The 20,522-nt window shown below is 42.0% G+C and overlaps 2 protein-coding genes across 3 annotated transcripts; one reads left to right on the top strand and one right to left on the bottom strand.

Annotated features, from left to right (window-relative positions):
- The first annotated feature begins 371 nt into the window (after positions 1-371).
- Positions 372-4,132, top strand: emc9 (ER membrane protein complex subunit 9). Its single transcript, XM_086306776.1, has 6 exons — positions 372-549; positions 791-993; positions 1,221-1,297; positions 1,736-1,805; positions 1,972-2,066; positions 2,218-4,132. Exons 2-6 carry the CDS (start codon positions 799-801, stop codon positions 2,396-2,398), a joined length of 618 nt encoding a protein of 205 aa, XP_086162902.1. The 5' UTR covers positions 372-549; positions 791-798; the 3' UTR covers positions 2,399-4,132.
- Positions 2,463-18,431, bottom strand: irf9 (interferon regulatory factor 9). 2 transcript variants are annotated; one of them, XM_086306774.1, is made up of 10 exons: positions 18,310-18,431; positions 17,784-17,859; positions 16,929-17,051; positions 16,659-16,839; positions 9,290-9,420; positions 8,917-8,983; positions 7,714-7,773; positions 7,189-7,578; positions 5,838-5,953; positions 2,463-5,134 (listed from the first exon to the last, which is right to left on the bottom strand). In XM_086306774.1, exons 2-10 carry the CDS (start codon positions 17,838-17,840, stop codon positions 4,991-4,993), a joined length of 1,269 nt encoding a protein of 422 aa, XP_086162900.1. In that variant the 5' UTR covers positions 17,841-17,859; positions 18,310-18,431; the 3' UTR covers positions 2,463-4,990. The 2 variants fall into 2 exon arrangements, with proteins under 2 accessions (XP_086162900.1, XP_086162901.1); XM_086306775.1 differs by having other exon boundaries at positions 5,119-5,231.
- Between the last annotated feature and the right edge of the window lie 2,091 nt (positions 18,432-20,522).

The following is a 20,522-nucleotide window of genomic DNA, read 5'->3' as shown; positions in this document are numbered from 1 at the left end:
TAAAATATTTAATTCAAATTTGAGTTTTCAGAGTGGGTTTGTTTTATGTTTTGTTGTTTTCTCAGAACCAGAATCTTTGTCATTGTAGCAATGAAACTACAATAACAAAGTAGTTTTATTAGACTAAATAGAGGTGCAGTTCTGTCAGTGCAAAAGAAGTCATGTATATTTTATACTTGATATAGCTTTACTTTTCTTTACACACACACACACCTATTTTTTTTATCCCCTCGGTCATCCTCTTCAGTAGAGGGCGCACTACCGCAAAGCGTACACATAGTCGTGTTTACGTTGAACTCCTGACGAAATGATTGGCATCTTTTATCTCGAACCGCATTACAAAGCCTTTATCTCTTAGCCAATCAGGTAATTACATTTAAGACGTGTAGGCGGGACCAAAAGCTGCCGTTCAGACGCTCTTCATGTATCTGTCAAGTGAATTGGGTCTGTTTTTTTAAAAAGCTCGTGTCAACAGTTGCGTGCAAAGCTTAATTTGATATTTCCAGTTTGAAGCTGTAGATTTTGGTGTTTACTGATATTCCCATTCAGGTAAGGCGGAATTAAATTCTCTGCTTGGTTAGCTTGGATGCTAATGCTCATTCACAGTGTGGCCGGTTGGCAGCTCATTGAGCAACAAGCCACTTGCGGACGTTTTTCCTTCTGATTTTCGATAAATTCAGCGACATTATTAACGGCAGCCCTTTGTTATGTGTCTCATCAGTGCTTCTCCCGCTAGCCTCGGTCCTCTGAGGCAAGTTTTCAGTGCTTCTGTGCTCTTATCTCCCCGCAGCGGACACCATGGGTGAGGTGGAGCTGTCCTGTCGCGCTTACGTGAAGATGTACCTGCACACCTGCCTCTTTCCGCGCTGTAGCATCAATGGCCTGCTGTTGTCGTCCAGCCCGACAGGTGGCGCTGTTTGCGTGACTGACTGTGTCCCGCTGCTCCACTCCCACCTGCCCCTGGCTCCTATCACCCAGCTGGCCCTTACACAGGTGCTCACAGGTGTTTTTCTGCCCTCACAATTTTGTTTAATAGCACCACAGTCTGGAGCTCTGATCCCGGAGAAGACCTTAAAGACTCCTCGTGATTGTTTATTGTGAAGGCATAAAACCCTGCAGTCAGATATTCTGGACCAAGCTACCAAGTTATTAAGAATTTATAACTTGCATCAGCATTAAATGAAGTTTAAAAGTGGCGGTGGGTGTTCTCCTCCTTCCAGGTGGATGTTTGGTGTTCACAGACTCAGCAGAGGATAGTGGGATATTACCAAGCCAACGCCTGCGTGTCTGATAACAAGTGGGTTTCCAGAGCTTCGTGTCACTAAAGAGGTTTTCATTTGAACCCTGTTTTTTGTTTTGAGATGCGGCAAAGCTGCACATTTAGCCTTTCGTACCTCATGCAGTAACACTTTACAGCTCAGCACATCTGTCTAGATGGGAAAACCAGCATGAAAAGGTTATTAAATAAAAACTAAAACAAGATGTAAAAAGACATTTTAGTTAAAATTTAAAAAAATCTGAAACCTCTCTGTTCAGAAAAGAGATTAAAGGGTTACCTTTTGTCAGTTTTCAAGCAGTAAAGTTAGCTTTGGAATGAATAAACTGGATCTTCATACATATCAAAATGATATTCTCAAGAAAAATATGCCATCCTTCTGTAACTTTGCGGCTTTGGCGGAGGCGTGTGGTCTCAGGAGTTTCTGTTTAACTAGTTTTTATGTTTTCTGCTCGGCAGCCCGACACCGTGTGCGCTGAAGGTCGCCGATAAGATTGCAGAGCAGTTTGACAATCCAGTTTTATTAATGGTAAGAAAAACAGAAGTAAAATTGTTTTATCGGCTGTCTCTTACCTGCTGGTTTAACCTGGACATATTTCTATTGCTGGTAAGCAGGCTTTCAGAAATAAGTTAAGCTTAGCTGTGCTGTCTGTTTAATAAAGTAGTTCAGGATGATTTTTTTTTTTTTCTTACAGCTCGATGGCAGTAAGATGTCTCCAGACTATCGGGTTCCTCCCATCGTGTTGTACGAGCGCAAAGACTCAAGATGGATACTCAAAGACAAACACACGTAAGAGCATGAATGACCATATCCCAGCAAACTGCACGTTTATGTGGGACACGCTGTGAAAGCTGAGCAGCACGTCTGTTTTTTATTTTTGCGCCTGAATTCTGTCTGAAAACTACACTCACCTGTTCCTTTTTTCCTCTGTCCTGTTCAGGATAATGCTGAGACAGTGGGAGGAGACTCGGGCCATAGCGAGCCAGATGATGGAGTCAGGTGATCACACGCTATTGGTGGATTTTGACAGCCACCTGGACGACATCACAAAAGACTGGACCAATCAGAAACTTAACACCAAGATAGAGGAGCTCGCCTCGCCGGCCAACGGAAACATCTAGACTGAAGAGTAGCATCACTTTTTCTGCACAAATGTGATTTTTACAGAACAACGCACACTCGACACCGAGTTTAAGGAGACGTTTATTTTTTTCCGAGTGAACAAGAACATATATGCATAAATAACAATATTTACATCTCACTAGTTTCCCGCCCACCCCAGAGTGTGCCTTGTGGTCCATCCCCTGCTCATTTAAAGGACACTTCCACCTTGAAGTCCTCCTCTAACACTACTACAACATATAGATATGTTCCCCCTCTTTCTCTTAGTTTATGCATTAGTATGATTCCAGCAAACTATACATGAAACAGGATGGACAAAAGGACAAAAATGCCTTACAATACTAAAATCCTGCAGTAAATACCAAGCTAGATGAAGCTCAAAATATTTGTTTTTCATTAGGTTTGATTTAAAAGGAACTCTCAAGTTTGTGGTTTTGACTTTGGGAAGACTTAAAGTAATATATTAAAAATAAAATGGGGGGGGAGGGGGGTACATCCACCCTTGAACACCGTGCAGATGTGTTTGTTATGACTTCAATGCCTCGTGTGGGCACAAGAACTGGTTAAATAGAGTTGTGACATTACAAATATAACAGTTGACCATTCAAATAAACTCCCTGTCAAAGTTTATACTGTTTAGTGTCTTTATTCTGTGTTGTTACCTTAAATCCTCAATTAAAGCGTGTTTTTGCAGCTGTTCTTGTTATTTGCTGTTCAGCAAATACCTGCCAAGCTTCTGCAGCAGGTGCTACAAAAATAACATGAGTCTAGAGGAAATTTCTTCTAAATCATTTTAACTTCAGGAAAGAGGAACAATGTGTTGCAAGTTTGGGAAACCTGCCTTACAACGTGTCAAACTGAGGCTGCCTTACACTCTCAATAAGCCAAATATTCAGAGCTTCTCCTCCCTGTGTTCACTGCAGAACTTTTGTATTGAAATGTGTGTTTTGTTCGTCCTTCACAAACCCCCAAAGAAAAGCTGAAAGTTTAACTGTTAACAGACATTTAAAATGAATACAACGGTGCAGCTGTCTAACAGCGCACAGTCCTGTAAATCGGGAAAGTTTCTCACTGTAAATGGTTAAAAAATAAATGCGCTGAATGTGATATTCCTGACTGACCTGCTCCAGGGTGACACGCTCCTCCTTTCTCATCTCCAGTTTCAGTTTTTGTCTATTAAAAGATGACCATTTAAGACACATTTGTAAAAAATGTTTTTAACTACAAAACCCTAATGGTATAAAGGACACATCTGCACTGGATCTGAAAAGACTTGACGGCAATATAGTAAAGATAAAGGTGCTTTACAAAATAGTCTACTGAACTACTGCAGGCTATTATGATGCTTTTTTCCCCTTTGATTGTACAGTGAAACTTCTATCTAGTCCTGTGGTGTGAACAATTTTCATCAACACAACTTAAGCAGCGTCTACAGTACTAAATGGCTCCACCCCCAATCCCTAACCAAAACAATAGACTTATAATATCTAAAATGACCCAATAGTTAATGAGAGGAATTTACAGGAAGATGATTGCTCAGCTCTGATCGGCATGCTGCTTACATCACATTCTGAGATGCACGATGAATATAAAAAGCTTCCAAGTGTTGGCTTACATGTAGTGTTACCAGTACACTAACTAATATCTAAAATGAAAAAGAAGGTGCACCCCAAAACTGATATTAAAGGGGACCTATTAATGCTTATTTCCAACTCTGTTTTTACTCCGGGAGCTTTGCATGATTCACAGTTCAAAATAAGTCCTATTTGTTTTACAGGACGTCTTGCAGCAGCGTCAAAAGGTGCAGTTCCTTTAATGGCCACTTGAGGCTGCTGGTTACAAAAGGGAGTCAATCCCCGTGTTAAAATTCTCAGCTTTACGCCACCTGAAAGCATAAAAACAGCCTGAGACAAAAAGTATTTTAGTCTGAATGGAAAGTTTCTCCTGTAAACGCGATCTTTTGTTCTCTTAGCATTTTTAGCATTGTTGATGCTATTGTCTGATAAAGAATACAGCTTGTTGTGAGGCACAAGTCTGTGCTATGGTTTTAGTCACTCCACCCTCTTATCCAAATGCTCCTCCCTCTTCAAGCCAGCTTTTTTTCTGATTGGCTGCCCCTCTTAAACAGCCCTCACTGGAAACAGGAGCTGCAGGTTCCTGTTTGCAGTGAGGGCTGTTTCTGTGCTAACGGTCAAAACTATGTGTGTAATATGACAGTATTGGGTAAATCTACTCTTGTTTGAACCTGAGTTTGTCAAACTTTTTTCATATGGGTTTTGACCACTGTGGCAAAAAATAAGGAAAAGCAGAATAGGTCCCCTTTATATTAGTTCACCATTTGATTTCCTATTTCTCTTAAATGCTATGCATCCGTTTCTGTGCAACGTGTTTGGGCAATATGAAAAAAAACAAACAATTACCACAGAAAATAACTGCAGGTTCCTGTTTTGTTATCTTATTATAATCTGTCTTAATTAGAATAATAAAAGAAAAAAATCCTTCTAGCTGTCGGATTTATAATAAGGGGGAAATGTGTCTTATTTTTCAAATGCCACCCATCAAAGTGCTTAGAAAGTCCCGCAGCCGATGCTCTAGTTGGTTGGCGAAGGCACCGTGACGAGGTTCAGGGTTATTTCTCCCAGCGGGGACTGGCTGGCCAGAGACTGCAGGATGGTGATGGATTCAAAGATGGACTGAACGTTCTGTACCTGCTGTTCTTCCCACGGTAGAGTGATCTGCAGAGGAAAGAGCAGTAAAGGCAGTTTTTACCATTTACTGAAATCAGACGGACTGAGCGTTCTGGACCTGCCGTTGTTCCCATCGTAAAGTAATCTGTAGAGGAGAGAGTAGTGAAGGTAGTTTTTGTTAGTTACTCAGATCTCCTGTATTGGAGCTGCGGATTTCTCCACATTTAAAGGTCCCTAAAAATTAATTTTAAAACTGTTTTTAACGCTTCCATTTCAGCTGATTGGCTTCCCCTCACAAGCAGAAGGTTTGAACAGCATGTGGGGGGGGGGGGTTTCTATGCCTGATATAACCAGTTATGAGGGCTAGCCCCTGTCTGACATCACAAAGAGCCAAAAATGGGGCATTCAGAGCAGTGAGAACCCTGAGCTTTTGGATGAGGAGTGTGCAAGTCCACTTTAACGAATCACAAAAAGGAGAGCAGGGAAGAGGGCACCAGTTAAGCACAAGTTGTTACAGAAGAATAAATAAGTTAGGTGTCACTAAAATCACATGTGAGTAACAATCCCAGCACCTGAAGGGTGATTTAAAAGAATCTCATGTAGAAAAATGAATACTGGTGACAATTAAAGGACAAAGAAAGGAAACTTTTCTCTAGTTACAGTTTTCAATAATCCAGTGTGTGGTTTACCTGAAATTCCCTGGAAAATCCCCACCACAGAAAAAACATACTGCTGAGTGTGTGTGGTTTACCTGAACAATGATCAGCTTTTGGAAAGGGTCCTCTGAGTCACTCAGCTCTTCTCCAAAACACAGGGTGAAGCCACACTGGGGAGGCTCGCCGCCATTTGTACGGAAGTAGTCCAACTCTGATGATTGAGGAGGGAAGGGGCGGGCGTTTATTAGCGCTTCATGTAAGTTATCAGCTCAGGGCAAAAAACAGCCCTACACTGAATCTTTGCTCATGACATTTAAAATCAAAATTCCAGTTGGACAATTTCAACCAAAGACTAAAGTTTTTTGAAGATTGGACCTTATTATCATGAAAACTCTCTAAAATTAAAAAATAACATGCACTTAACATTGATTTTTCAGTCTTAAACAGCGCTGCCAGATGTATAATGAACATGCGTATTGTGTTTCCAAGTGTGGGAGGATTGATTGCCTGCTACGGTAAAGAAAGAGCTGAGAATGAAGGGAAAGCAGCTTATTTACTGCTCGACCTGCATTCCTACCCGCACCTATCGCTACGAGCTGGCTTCATCTGAGTTATTTGGGAGACGCGTATTCCCAGTGACGTACCAGCCTGTAACACCGTTCAGGAGCAGCTCTCCACTTCACGTTGCTGAAAACTGCACTATTTTTAAATGTTTTTATTTTTTTCCTGTAGTCAGGTCAAGCTGCACAGAGCAGGTAAGGAACGCGACAAGTCAAACACAGAACTGAATTAGCAGCTTTTCAAAATAAAAGATCCTGAACACCCTTAGTTTAAGAACAAAGTGTGTTGGAGACACGTAAACGGTGTTCTCCTGGAGTCAGACTAAAGCTGCTGCTGGGTATGGCATGTGTCCAATTGGGAGGATGACATGCTGCAGAGATTATGTGCATCTGCTGTGTTTGAAAGGCTTCTGCATTTCCTCAAAGGAGAGCTGGACGCGGGCATCTCTGGTTAGACTGCTGCCCAGACAAGCACCAGGCAACGGTTTTATCCAATAACACGAAATAAGGCAATTTGATAGCAGTGTTATTATCGATCGTGAGCTAACCATGTCAGCAGTGCATTAGAGCAAAATGATCCTGGATGTCCCGTCAATTATCCAATCACAGCTGCAGACTGGCGCCAAACCATGTTTTGGTGGGAAAAACACACTTAGTTCATAAAACAGTGATGGCAATGAGTCTGTGATACTTCAGTTAATAAACACTAATTCTAAAGACAGATTTTGATTAAAGTCCTGGTGAGTCCTTTTTTTCCTGCAGAGTACATATTAGCTTCACTGCGCAGACATTCAAGCTCTTGCTGTGATAACATCTGCGTGATAATTTGTTCTGCAGCATCTGGCAGGGCTGTTAACAAATATCAACACGCTCATTTCTGACTTACGTTGCTTGAAGATTTCTTTATTGAAAAGGAGCACCGGCTCTGTGTTCCTCTCCATCTTGTGCAGGTCCGGCATGGTCATGTGCGGCCCCGTCCAGAAGACCCGCCCCTGGCAGAACCTCTTGCCGTAAACTCCCTGCGGAGTGGAGGTCAGCACCACCCCTTTCTCCATGAAGGGGAGCAGGGTGAAGAGGGCCTGCAGCTCCGGACCGGCCGGCAACGTGGAGGGCGGCTCGGGTAGCGGGATGCGTGGGAACCTGGCTTTCAGGACGAGTGGCGTGGGGGGAATAGGCGAGGAGGGCAGGTACATTATCCGCACATCGGTGCCCTGAATCTGACGTTTGAGCACCTGCTGTCCTAAATAGTAAACTGCCACACTGAAGGAGTCCTGGGCTGTAGAGATGGAGACAGAGGAGTCGTTATCTTCTCGAGCCAACAACACTCAGTGCTTTCACAGCAGGTCGTGACTGGGTTCATGACTCTGAACCCAGCATATCACAGCCTGCTCAGCTGTAAATGCTTTATTACCTCCTACGGGAGCGGTCACACTCTCCTCAATCCGCACGTCCAACCTGATCTCATCGACCGCTGAAGGGACATAAAACAGTTACATCAGCGGCTTCTTTTGGTCGCCTGTGAGTTTGATTTGTTAGTTGAAATGTAAACACATGATGAAATAAGAACACAAGGTTACACTGCAGTAATCCATTTGCTTCACAATGTGCGTGTGTAGGCTTGTATGTTACTTCTTTGTAAAGTTTGTTTAGTTTTTACTGCCTTAACCCTCTCGAGGCAGGCGTTGCCGATTTGCAACAGTTACAAACTAACAACCTGATTACCCCACGCACATATTTTATGAGGTTTTTTTACTCAGAAGTACCACTGCAGGACTTAGCAACAAAAGAGTTCATCTGAGCCTGAGAGGGTTAAGGAACAGCAGACCTACACAGGATTTTATGTTTTTAGTTTTAAGCACACTGACACCTGTATACGTGCTACATGTGGCGTATAAATAAAATCGCCCGACCCAAGGTCAGCGATTAGATTTCTCCTCGGACATGACCTGATTTCAGAGGCAGCGACAGACCTGCTCGTCCTCGAAGTGCAAATATGATTTTTACAAAGCAAAGACTGTGACTGCAGCCTCACAGGATCACAGGAAAACACGGACTCAGACAGAAAGGAAATTTGTCCCTTTGGCTTAACTTTTAGATCCTCCGTCAAACTCAAAGCAAAGTTTTCTTAACGTGTGAAATATGGAAACTTATTTCCACCAGTGAAAAAAAACTTTAAACCAATTTCTGTCGTTCGTAAGTCAAAGTTTCACGTTGTTATGTCTCTCAAACTACTGATGAAATTACTTGAAACTGAGGAAAGAACTTGAAATTCGAAAATCTCAATAACCTAAAATTTTGATTTACGAATGACAAAAAAATACCTTTTTTCCAGTGGTGTAAACAAGTTTCTGAGATACTATTTGTGTGGGCTACAGGCGAAGCCTTCAACTGTGTGAAATGGAGAATTAACTCATTGTTTACATTTGAGGAAGCCAGAGATCACGATTCAAATGGATCTTTTAGATCTTTTTAGATGGAAAAGAGAACAAATGTGAGGGGAAATCATAGGATACTCCTCGCATCGCTAACTCTATACATATGAAAAAATCCCGATTACGAAGAAGTAATTAGAAGTAATCAGAAGTAATCAGATTACAAAGACAGTTAAACTCACAGTCCGTCTGAATGAAGGTGGGGCACTGAGTGGGCTCCTCCGTCTGGACCGGGCTTTCCTCGACATACTGAGAATCAGACAAAAAAAAATGTAATCAGTATTTATGAACTTCAGTTCGGTTCACTTCAATTATGTTGTTTATGCTGCGCAGCTTTTAAGTCACTGTTAATTTGCCTCTCAGATGCTCAGATTAGCTGAGCTCCAGCAGGCAAGAAGGAGTCATTACACCAACATCTATAATTCAAACTACACAGAAATGGCAAACAGCGTTTGATACTGCAGGGCTTCGAGATGCTATCAGATGCTCTCCTATCTCGGAGCAAACATTGAGGCTAAAATGACTCGGCATACGCCCCACATCCTATAAACCCACCAGCTGAGACGTGGCTTCTTCCCTCTTTATCTGTTTGTCATCACTGGCGGCGTCGCTGTCTGAATCGCTTCTCCTCCTTTTCGACCTCCTGGAGGCTTTTTCTCTGCTCTTCTTTTCAGGCACCACCACACCTAAACGCACACAGAGGAAACACTCGTGAAGCAGCTGAAAACAACCGGCTGTTTTTACTTTTGAGTCGTTTTAGTGCTCTTCGGCCCCATTGCTTCCACGAGAATTTGACTCATTTGGCAAAATAAAAAGTCTTTGATTAAATGTCCTCACTAGAACTAGCACACAAACAGCTCTGCAGATGTTTATTCTATTTTCCATGTAATTACCAAAATAATAGCCAAAGATAAACTCCGTCAGGCTCCGTCATGTTTGTACTTTGACCTCTGAATGGTGATGCACAGACAGTTTATTTTTATAGCAGCTTTAAAATACGACAATAATGCAAAGTGAGTCGCACTGGTCTTCTGCAGCCCTTTAAGCGCACCACGAAATTAGTTTTACAAAGTCTCATGCTGAGAAAATGAAGAAAAGATACAGAACAGATGGATTTACTGACATTTAAATCAGTTAAATGTGTTTTTGTCAGTACTTCCCCATGCTATCTCACCAGAGTGCCACCTTAATTGATGGGGAAGCGTTCGATGGTTTGAGCTTCCCAAATGTCGGGCTTTGTTTTTCCACTGGTCCTAGTGCCGTGAAGTGAATATTTAGAGATTTTATAAGCGAAAAAGTGTAATGATCAAATGATTACTCTTAAGTTATGAATCACTGGCTCTGGTCATTGCATGCATGAGCATAATGTACATAACTGTGGCTACAACAGGCTGCAGGAAGAGCCAATACAGGGAGAAGCCTTATTTTAGTAGCTCTGTAGATGAAAATGAAGAAAAAATGTACACCTCCTTAAATGCCAGGATGCACATTTAACATAAAATGTTATTTAGCCTAAATCCTGCAAGGCTGTGATTGACACTTTATATGAGAGCGCTGCCACATGTGGTTGGCACCCTACAGCAGGGGTCTCCAACTCCAGCCCTCGAGAGCTACTGTCCTGCAGCTTTCAGACACATCCTTGTTCCGACACACCAGAATCAAACGAATGGCTTGTTATCAGGCCTTTGCCAAACTTGTTGGCTGAAGAGGTAATCCAACCAATTGATTCAGCTGTGTTGCAGTAAGGATGCATCTAAAAGCTGCAGGACAGTAGCTCTCGAGGGCTGGAGTTTGACACCTCAGCCCTAAAGCATGATGATAAATCTCTATAAATAACTGGGGGCTTTTATTTTGGAAATCTCACATATTTCCTGAGGACTGTGCAGTATATTGATTGGTGCCGTTCTGCCTGAAGAACTTTCTACTACATCGTTTCACACAAGTGCTTTTTTTGATGCCTCAGACGCCTCTTAATCCTTCGCTGCATCGACCCGACACGTGGTTACATTCCTATCAAAGTGTGCATCAGGTTACGCGTAGATTGCCCACTGAAGCCTAATTCAGGAATCAAGTGTGAGTGTATCACCCCAGATGACTTTGACATGCAGCCTGGAGGACCCATAATTGCAGACCTCCCAAATAACAGAGATACCCACTGTGCCTGCTGAGCCCCAGCTGCTCATGTCTCTTTTTGTAAATCTCAGGGACCAACCAGTTTATCGACTGACAAACTGACCATTTATCGAAAACATCTGTGAGCAGCAGCCCTGATAGCAGTAACTGAATCAGTATTTAGCAGCGCGGTGGCCGGATACTGTGTGGAATTTGCATGTTTCTGACAGCGATGCTCTAGTTTCTCCTGCTATCAAAATGAAATACGCGAAGTTAACGCACCTTATCCTGACCCGGAGCAATCTTACAAAACAGATGTAAATTCAAAGTGCTTTAACTTGCTGATTAAATGAAGGTTAAAGAAAGTAAAAATAACTAATCTGAACCTGGTTAAGCAGCAGAGGACATGTTTAAACAGTTAAAATATATAACTAATAACTTTAAGGTCAAGTATGAATTGTATAAAAGAAGTCAGACATCTGGAAAGAAAGTTACTGATAATTTTTTTTGGCTTAAAATCAAAAGCAGATGTTTTAAACTATAGTTATCATTTTTTTAAAGAAACGATAAGACACAGCAGAACTACACGCAATGATTAAAAGAGGAACTTCTTTCTAAGTATTTTCCTTCTCCATCCATCTCTGTCATGTCTCTGATTTATAGGCTTTTATTAAAATGTGTTTAATAATGTCTGTTTCTCTGTTTTAACATGTGACTGATTGTGTTGCATGTCTTGTTTACTTTTTAAGACTTTCCAGTGATTAAAATAAAATCTAAAGTAAAGAAAAGTTGAAAAAAAGTAACTTAAAAACAGATAAAGTTCACGCAAAGACCAAAGTGCAGGAGATTATCAGAAGAAAAGATGGTCATAAATCCAGACTAGAATCCAGGTATTTCTCCCTGGAAACAGACAAACATCTGCAACACAACGAGAGCAGAGGGCACGGCAGAGCTTTAAATACCCTTCGGCCTACATTTAACATATTTGTTTGGCACTTTTATGACATTAGACAGGCAAAGCAGCAGAAAATAGGTCAAGAGTCAGCGGGTCCAAAAGCCACTTAAAAAAAAAGGTGTGAGAGAAATAAACAGCGAGAGGGCTTAACGCTGCAGAAAAGGTGGAAGTGGTGATCAGACTAACCGTGCGCTAATAGAGAAGAAAGTTCACCCGTTTCTGCAGGTACATTGTGCAACATTTACTCTGCAACACCTAACGCAGCTAAACCTCCATTTTCTCATCTACTGTTCATCTACTGTGGCCAGCACCCACAGCAGATAAACACTCCGATTAAAACCACGTTTATATGTCATATGTGTACAATCATTTCTCTGATGTAAATAAAGGTTATTCTAATTATTTTAGTGAATCAAACCTTTAAAAATGGAGAACAATGTCGACCACAACAACAAAGAAAACCTATATACATACATTTGATTACCCTTCCTTCAGTTCTTGCTTAGGTTTGCTTCGGTGTCACTCATTCTGACATTTAAAATTATATTATATTAATTTTTTTCTGCTAGTTTAAAAAAGTCTTGCAGGGACGAGCAACTAAAACCAGCTGAAAACGAAAGGCTGTTTTTGCAGCACATTTAACATTAAGTTCGCTGGCTGCCGCTGATAAACTTAGAGTATTTCTGATGGTCTGTGACGTCCTGCTGACAGATTAAATATTCAACTCTCTCAAACAGAGGAGCTATTAAGCTATAAACCCGGCATCAGCTTTCAGCAGCGGCGATGCCAGCCCTGCTAACAGTCGGGCAAAACTGTAAACACGTTACCATCAGCCGTGGGAAACTTTTAGATCCAATTTTTCAGTTCGTTCACGTTAATTATGGAGTTTGTAGTTAGTGATGGTGGGCTTCTGGGTGTTCCTAATATTCTGACCGGTTCATGTATAATAGTAATAGTTTAATCCAGTATTTATGAGGTGTTATGATGATAAAGAAAAGCTGAAAAGAATAAGTCTTTGTAAAAGCAGAATTGATGGCAGAGCTGTTAGTAACTGTAGCTTTCAGAATAAAAGCTACAAAGCTCCTCCACATTAAGAGCAGAAGAAACTGACTAACTGCATTTACAAAAAGTGAGAGGAAACTAGTTTTAGTTCATCTTTCCTTAATCTTCACACGATCTCTGAGATGTAACCAACCAATCAACGCGCTGGATCTGTGCGCCTGCAGCCTGAAGAGACAGACGCAGTCGTCATGTGCTTCCTGAGGTTTCTGTTTCTCAGAAAAAGAGCTGCTGCATTTTGAGACATCGCCGGCCTGCAGTTGCTCATCTCACCCTACACTTTAATGAGCATGCACAGGCGTGGCAAAGCACGTGAACTGTTTTTGCTTCTGAATCAATAACTGGAACAGTTTTAAGTGGCAGCCAGGCAAACATCCACTGTTGCGTTAAATGCAACAGACTGTTGTGAAAGTGTATTGCAAACAGAATGGGTTTGTAGGTTAACCCCCATCATGACTAAATACGAACCCCGAGGAGCTACAAGTATTCCCAAACTACCTGCTTTAAATGAGTTCACCAGTCTGACTCAGAGAGGTCAGGATTAAGTCAGTTTATTTTTTGGCTGTTAAAGTGACGCAAAGACTGTTGCTCATTATCTTGAGATAAAAATCCAACCTGGCAGATGGAAGCTGACCATGTGACTGTGTGAGTGAGTGCAGGTCTGCCCTACATTACAACTGAAATATCAGTTTACCTGCCACGATCATCACAGGCTGGTACTATGTAGCAGGAGTTGAGGCTCATCGTGCTAACTTTGTGTTTAACCCTGGATGTGCATTCTTATAAGGGTGGGTCACGTCTTTTTGGCTCAGTTACATTAAATGAAAATAGGACAGGAACATCGTGGCTGGGAAAAATCGGTGGTTGCCAGGCGATTGCACTGAATTTTTTTGCATCTGGCATCTGCTCACCAGAGGTTCCAATAACCTTAACCTCTGGGATTTTAATAACTGTGATAACAAGGCGATTACACAGATCACCTGGTGGGAGGCAACCTGTCTCCAAACAAACAGTCCAACTGACTGCAATCACTGTGGAACAGCTGGTTTTCCATGCGATCACCGTCTTAATGTATAAACACAGACAGACGTGCTGCAATCAGACCGAGTCAGTCTGGACCAATGAGGGCAAATTATTTGTTACATGACTCTTTGCAAGAGAGGAAATAATTGCACACAATAACACAGATATTGTGTGTAAATGCCAACTTGACCCCATTCAGTTGTAAACTGATTGCAGACTGACTTCATCACCCACTGACTCAAGTGGTTGCAGATACTTCAAAGCAGTGAGATTGCATATCTGCATATCTGCAATCTCACTGCAACCTTCTTATTTGTGGGACTCCAACATTACCGGGCCACAGTGCCATGCTAACATATGCTGCAAACCACACCTGCTCCAGATAAGAGAACAATGCATACCGGCGCCCACCACTTAGTGACCTAATAATTCTCCGAAAAAGGGTCACCACTTCCTGTGTGTAGGTAGAGAGTCTGTAGTCTTAAGACTCTTAAGACTCTGATGGCTCAGAGATTATATCAAATACACAAGGTTTATACTAAATCAAGGAGCCTAAGCTGCATGCTAGCTGATCTTGTATAAAATTTTCAACAATTCTGAAAAAACTATAAAACTATCTTACATGCTCTACAGAAATACCTTCACCAAACCTTCACATTGATTTAGGAGTAGTTTAGATCTATTCTTCATCATCGAGCAGGGATACCAAGAACTTTGACATTCAACATTTTTGCCAGCTTTTCCAGTCTTACTGACCTTTTAAAGCACATATACAAGACTTTTTAACACTACACTCTTTCTCTCACGCACACTCCCAGCCTGCTTCATTGCTTTCGGGCTGTATTGTCTTAAACCTACTGAGAGTTTTTAAATATTGTACTTTGTCCTTGGTTTCGTAAAACAAGGCAGGGGTATAATTTATGGTGCTGCTTTGAATTCCCGCCACAAAGGGTCCTTGTGCGCTGGTGTGCCTGCATTGTTCTGCCATCAGGAGTGAAACCGGGCTGCTCGTGTTAGACTGTGAGCTAATAAATCTTAAACAGCAGTTATTTTGAATGAAATACAGATGTCTTGAGATGGAAGACATCTGAGCCAGTGAAGTGGGAACACCAACTATCAGAGCTCTTACAGAAAAACGTCCCATTTCTACCCTGGCAGAAGATATCATGGTTACATTATTGAATTATTACATTATTAGGACTGAGCAGCTCCCTCTGCAGCTGGATCCTTAGCTTCCTGTCTGACAGACGCCAGGTGGTCAGACTGGGCAGCATCACCTCATCCCCCATCACACTGAACACTGGTGCTCCACAGGGGTGTGTACTGAGCCCTCTCCTGTACTCACTCTACACCTACGACTGCACAGCCACTAACAGCTCCAACATCATTGTGAAGTTTGCGGACGACACTACAGTGGTGGGTCTTATCACCAACGGTGATGAGACGGCTTACAGGGAGGAGGTCAGCGCCCTGACCCACTGGTGTCAAGACAACCATCTCACCCTCAACGTCGCAAAGACAAAGGAGTTGATAGTGGACTTCCGGAGGTGCCGAGAAGTACACACCCCCATCACCATCAACGGCGCTGCTGTGGAGAGAGTGAGCAGCTTCCGGTTCCTTGGTGTACATCTGGCTGAGGATCTTACGTGGTCAGTACACACAAACAAAACAGTGAAGAAGGCGCAGCAGCGCCTCTTCTTTCTCAGGAGACTGAAAAGATTCGGCATGAGCCCCCGCATCCTCAGGACCTTCTATCACTGTGCCATTGAGAGCATCCTCACTGGATGCATCACCACCTGGTATGGCAACAGCACCGCCTACAACTGCAAAGCTCTCCAGCGAGTAGTGCGGTGCTCTGAACGGATAATTGGAGGTGAGCTTCCCTCCCTCCAAGACATCTACAGGAAGCGGTGCCTGAGGAAAGCGGGGAGGATCATCAAGGACTCCAGTCACCCCAGCCATAAACTGTTCAGACTGCTTCCATCAGGAAGGAGGTTCTGCAGCATCCGGTCCCGTACCAGCAGACTGAGAGACAGCTTTTTCCATCAGGCCATCAGACTGCTGAACACGTCATAGACACCTCAGCTTCACTACTGGAACTTCAACATTATGCACTCCACACTGTATATAAATGCCACTTGTTTTGCACATATTCAACTCTGTATATTTTATTATTATTATTATTATTATTATTATTTTATTTTTTTACTATTTAATTTGTAAAAATGTGTATACACACACACACACACACACACACACACACACACACGTAGGAAAATATTTAGTATACACATCCAGAAATGCATACACTATTATATATTGTACATATATTTATTAGTTTCAGGTTGGCCATTCTTGTATTTTGCTCGTTTGTGTTGTTGTGTTTTGCACATCTCTGTTGCTTGTGGGGCTCGCACACAAGAATTTCACTCGCATGTGCTGTGCCAGTGTGCCTGCACATGTGATGTGACAATAAAAAGTGATTTGATTTGATTTGATTTGAATTCAGCATCTTTACACTGCACATTCGGGCCTCGCCTGGTCTTCACATGTATGTTTTTGTAATTGCTGTCACATGTCTGTCCTGCCTCCTGTGCCCTCATGTGACCCACTGGGAAGTTTTGGGTTGACTTAACCACCTTCGTGTGACCACGAGACTGATTTTGTCATCGAGGTTATCAGGTCTGAGGTAAGTCAAATGCTTTGCTGCTGAGGTATAACTAAGTCGTACTACGACCTAGCCAGAGCATGCTGAGTAGGTACATCAAGCCTCACCTTGCTCGCTGATGGGGACCAGGCGGTACACCTTGTACGGTTCTGAGATGTCCAGCTGGGCTCGGTCCATCACCTCCTTAAACTCAGGACTCTTGTTGAGGGCGCAGCGCAGACGGGTCTTCCAAGCGGCCGGGTTGTCCTGGCCCCCGTCTGTCAGCTTCCCCTTGAACTCTGCCCACGCCTGGGGAGGACAGCGATGGCGATCTCAGAGATTTAAAGCACACAAGATTTGTGGCATTTAAAGCAAATCTTGAGAATTTCAAGAGCTACCTTGAAGATCGCGGCGTCTTCGTCTTTGCGGAAGTCCTGTTTCCCCGCGTGCTTCCAGGGGATGCGGAACATGGTTTTGGCCTCGTCATCCCACACCAGCCCCGGATATTTCCCACTGCTGACCTGAAACAAACCAAAAAACACAGCGACGTTAGAGAAGCTTATAGTTTTCCTGAATTTCACCTAAAGCTGAATAACTGCAGACATAAATCAGGGCTGCTAACCAGCCACCTCTTCTGCATGTCTTTGTAGAAAAAACAGTGAAGTTTGCACTTGCACTGATTTCACTTATATATGTCAGAAAGCAAGAAAAAGCAGAACACATTCACATAATTGGAGCAATATCTGTTTATTTCTTAACCAACTAATCTAAAAAAATATAAACTTGATGAAAGTGCAGCTGAGCTCAACTTCAGCTGATATCACTTCTACACTATACACAGAATTTTGTGGCCTAAAGTCAAAATCAGCTATTTCCTGATATTCAGTTTATGACTTTAGTTCATTTTCAAGGGTTTAAACTGTTTTGTAAAAATAAAAAGTAGCAATAAGCACCTATAACACATTTATATGATAGTAGAAACAGAAAAGTGCATTTTTCCACAGCTGACCTACAATTTGCTTAAGCAGATTATGCAATTGCAGCTGATTTTCTAACAAGAGAAAAGTTAAACTTTTGCTGGTGTCATTTTCAGCCCCATAGTTATGAATATATGTTTGTTAGTGACCTCTCAATCACCCTTTTTCTCTTCCCGTTTCCCTTCCCCCCCACCCCACTCTTTCATTTGTCCTTACCCTCTCCCTGCCTCCCTCTCACACTCATGCACACACACACATACACAGCCACACACACACCTGCTCGACGATCCAGGAGCGCAGTCTGCGAGTGGAGCGCATTCTCCCAGCTGCCATCGCTGCTTCTTTAAAAATGCTGAAAACACCGCAAAGTTTCAGGGTCAGCGGCAAAACATCAACACAAACAACTACGATCAACTGCCCCGACGTGCCCTCTTACACCCACCCCGCCTCACATTTTTTAATAATAGCACAGCTTCACTCTGGGCACATCAAAAACATCCAATATTAGACATAAGAAATGTGTAAAAATATGAATAAACGTCGATTTGCTTTCGCGTAAAAAGCCAAGTTCAAGCCTCGTGTTCAAGCCGGGTCTTTAAACAGAGTCGACACACATTAAAAAAGAAAAGAAAAGAAAGACAGACAAAAACTTTCTAAATTTAGGTCTTTTTTAAATGGAGTCTGGTCTGGAAACAACAAAGCAGCTGCAAACATCCTCCCACCGCCGCATGTTATATTTATAAAAAATCAAATATAGACGCTAAGGTGTTAAATTAAGGAAGTTGATTTAAGTTTCGTTTACCTCGGTCGTGTTTCCTCCGCGGTGCCTGCGGACTGACTGTCTTCTCCTCTTTAGTTCTGCGGCTCAGTCTATGAAGGCGCTCCTTTTCCCCGAAGTCACGTGGTTTTAGAGAAAGGCTCTGCTAGCTTGACACCAGGGGGCGAAAGTGAGCACACACAGAGACAGTCAGGTCCCTGAGTATGTGCACAGTGGAGATGTGACTGAATGACTGAAGTGCAGACTTTCACCTTTCATTCAAGGGGATTGTAATAAATATTCCATTACCTGTTTAGGAATGACATTCAAAGGCTCTAAAATAATTGGACGATAAGTAAGAAGCAGATTCATGGCCAGGTAAGGCCTGGTTCCTCATTGCTGTATGACAAATAAAGCAGATATATGAGCTGGAAATGAACTAACCAACCAGGAACACGCAAATATCCAATCAGCCAATCACGTGGCAGCAGCTCGGTGCATTTGGGCATGTGGACACAGCCAAGACAACCTGCTGAAGTTCAAACCAAGCATCAGATCAATAAAGAAAGGTGATTTAAGTGACTTTGAATGTGGCATGATAGTTAGCGTGAGTATTTCAGAAACTGCTCATGTGATGGGATTTTATCACATAACCATCTCTAGTGCTTACAGAAAATGATCCAAAGAAGGGAAAATATCCAGTGGGCAGCAGTTATCTGGATGAAAATGTTATGTTTATGACAGACGTAACACACCATGTCACAAATGTCAGATCATCTCAAGCTGGTTTCTTGAACATGACAATGAGTTCACTCTACCCAGTGACCTCCACATGCACCAGACCTCAGTCCATTAGAGCAACTCTGGTATGTGGTGGAACAGGAGATTCACATCACAGCAGCCTAGAAAGCTGCAGCTGCTGTGATGCTATCTTGTCAATAAGGGCTAAAGTCTCTGAAGCATGTTTCCAGCAAGTTGTTGAATCTAAACCATGAAAAAGCAAGTATTAGCAAATTACTGGCAAGTTGTACTTAATAAAATGTCCAGTGAGTGTATATTTAGATTGATGTTTGTGTAACTTGTCCAGACAGTCAAACAGTTATACAAGAGTGTAGTTAAAGGTCCTTAGATCTTGTTTTAACTTGTCACCATAAGCGTAAGTTTCTACCTTGTAATAGGAATATTCTTTCTGACATGTTTTTGGCAGATTGCAGGCCAACGAGTCATTTTTTGGCAGAGGCAGTGCGATGCCTCAGGAAATGTTCTGCTGGGAATTTGAGTCCTGCCAACAAAGTGAATGTTATTTTGACACTTTCCACCTACCTAAGCAGTGTTTAGGGTCATGTTCATCCACAATCATCATGGAAACAGTATTCCCCGATGGCTGTGGTCCAGAGGTGTGGACTCGAGTCACATGACTTGGACTCGAGTCAGACTCGAGTCATTAATTTTACGACTTTAGACTTGACTTGAAAAAATGTTCTAAGACTTGTGACTTGACTCGGACTTTTACACCAGTGACTTGAGACTCGACTCTGACTTGCCTGACATTACTTGAGACTTGACTTGAGACTTGAGGATAAAGACTTGAGACTTACTTGAGACTTGCAAAACAATGACTTGATCCCACCTCTGCTGTGGTCTCTTTCAGCATTGTAACTGCTACAAAGCAAAAAATGGTTCAGGAATGGTTCGAGAAGCACAGCAACAAGTTTGAGGTGTTGACTCGACTTCCAAATTTCCCAGATCTCGATCCAATCAGGTACGTGTGGGACGTGCTGGACAAACAAGTCCGATCCATGGACTGAACAGTTGGTAGCAACATGGGGACCAACACAATATTAAGCAGGTGATCATAATGTTACACCGGATCAATATATATATATATATATATATATATATATATATATATATATATATATATATATATATATATATATATATATATATATACTAACAGCAGAGATTCTATAAATGTTCAATGATGTTTTTTTGACTGAATGATTAATTTATTCTTTATTCTTGTGCCTTTTTTCCTTACCTTCAGGTCCTTTTAATAAGAAAATACTAAATCTCCAAACCATCAATTCACTGTAGTGTGTTTAAATTCAAGTAAATGTTCTTTAAACCCTCTGAATGGTTTTCCTTATCCTTAAAGTAAAACAAATGAATCTCACTGAAATACAATCACAGAATAATAACTAACATAAGATGTACTTTACATTTTAAATTTAAAAAGTTCTTTTTTGTGTGAACTT

The sequence above is a fragment of the Aulonocara sp. 'chitande type north' Nkhata Bay genome, linkage group LG9, assembly GCF_057382095.1.
Source record: "Aulonocara sp. 'chitande type north' Nkhata Bay isolate Kocher_YH1m ecotype deep benthic linkage group LG9, A_spYH_male_GT1.1, whole genome shotgun sequence".
Taxonomy (NCBI): domain Eukaryota; kingdom Metazoa; phylum Chordata; class Actinopteri; order Cichliformes; family Cichlidae; genus Aulonocara; species Aulonocara sp. 'chitande type north' Nkhata Bay.
The sequence above is the reverse complement of the archived record's forward strand: the minus strand, read 5'-3'. Positions and strand labels throughout refer to the sequence as shown.

Coding starts and splice junctions, on each gene's coding strand:
- emc9 (XM_086306776.1), top strand. CDS start 799: ATGGGTGAGGTGGAGCTGTCCTGTCGCGCTTACGTGAAGATGTACCTG. Junction 1,806..1,971: donor ACAATCCAGTTTTATTAATG/GTAAGAAAAACA, acceptor TTTTTCTTACAG/CTCGATGGCAGTAAGATGTC. Junction 2,067..2,217: donor ATACTCAAAGACAAACACAC/GTAAGAGCATGA, acceptor TGTCCTGTTCAG/GATAATGCTGAGACAGTGGG.
- irf9 (XM_086306774.1), bottom strand. CDS start 17,840: ATGGCAGCTGGGAGAATGCGCTCCACTCGCAGACTGCGCTCCTGGATC. Junction 16,840..16,928: donor AAGACGCCGCGATCTTCAAG/GTAGCTCTTGAA, acceptor TGTCCTCCCCAG/GCGTGGGCAGAGTTCAAGGG. Junction 5,135..5,837: donor AAAAGCTGATCATTGTTCAG/GTAAACCACACA, acceptor TTTCCTCTGCAG/ATCACTCTACCGTGGGAAGA.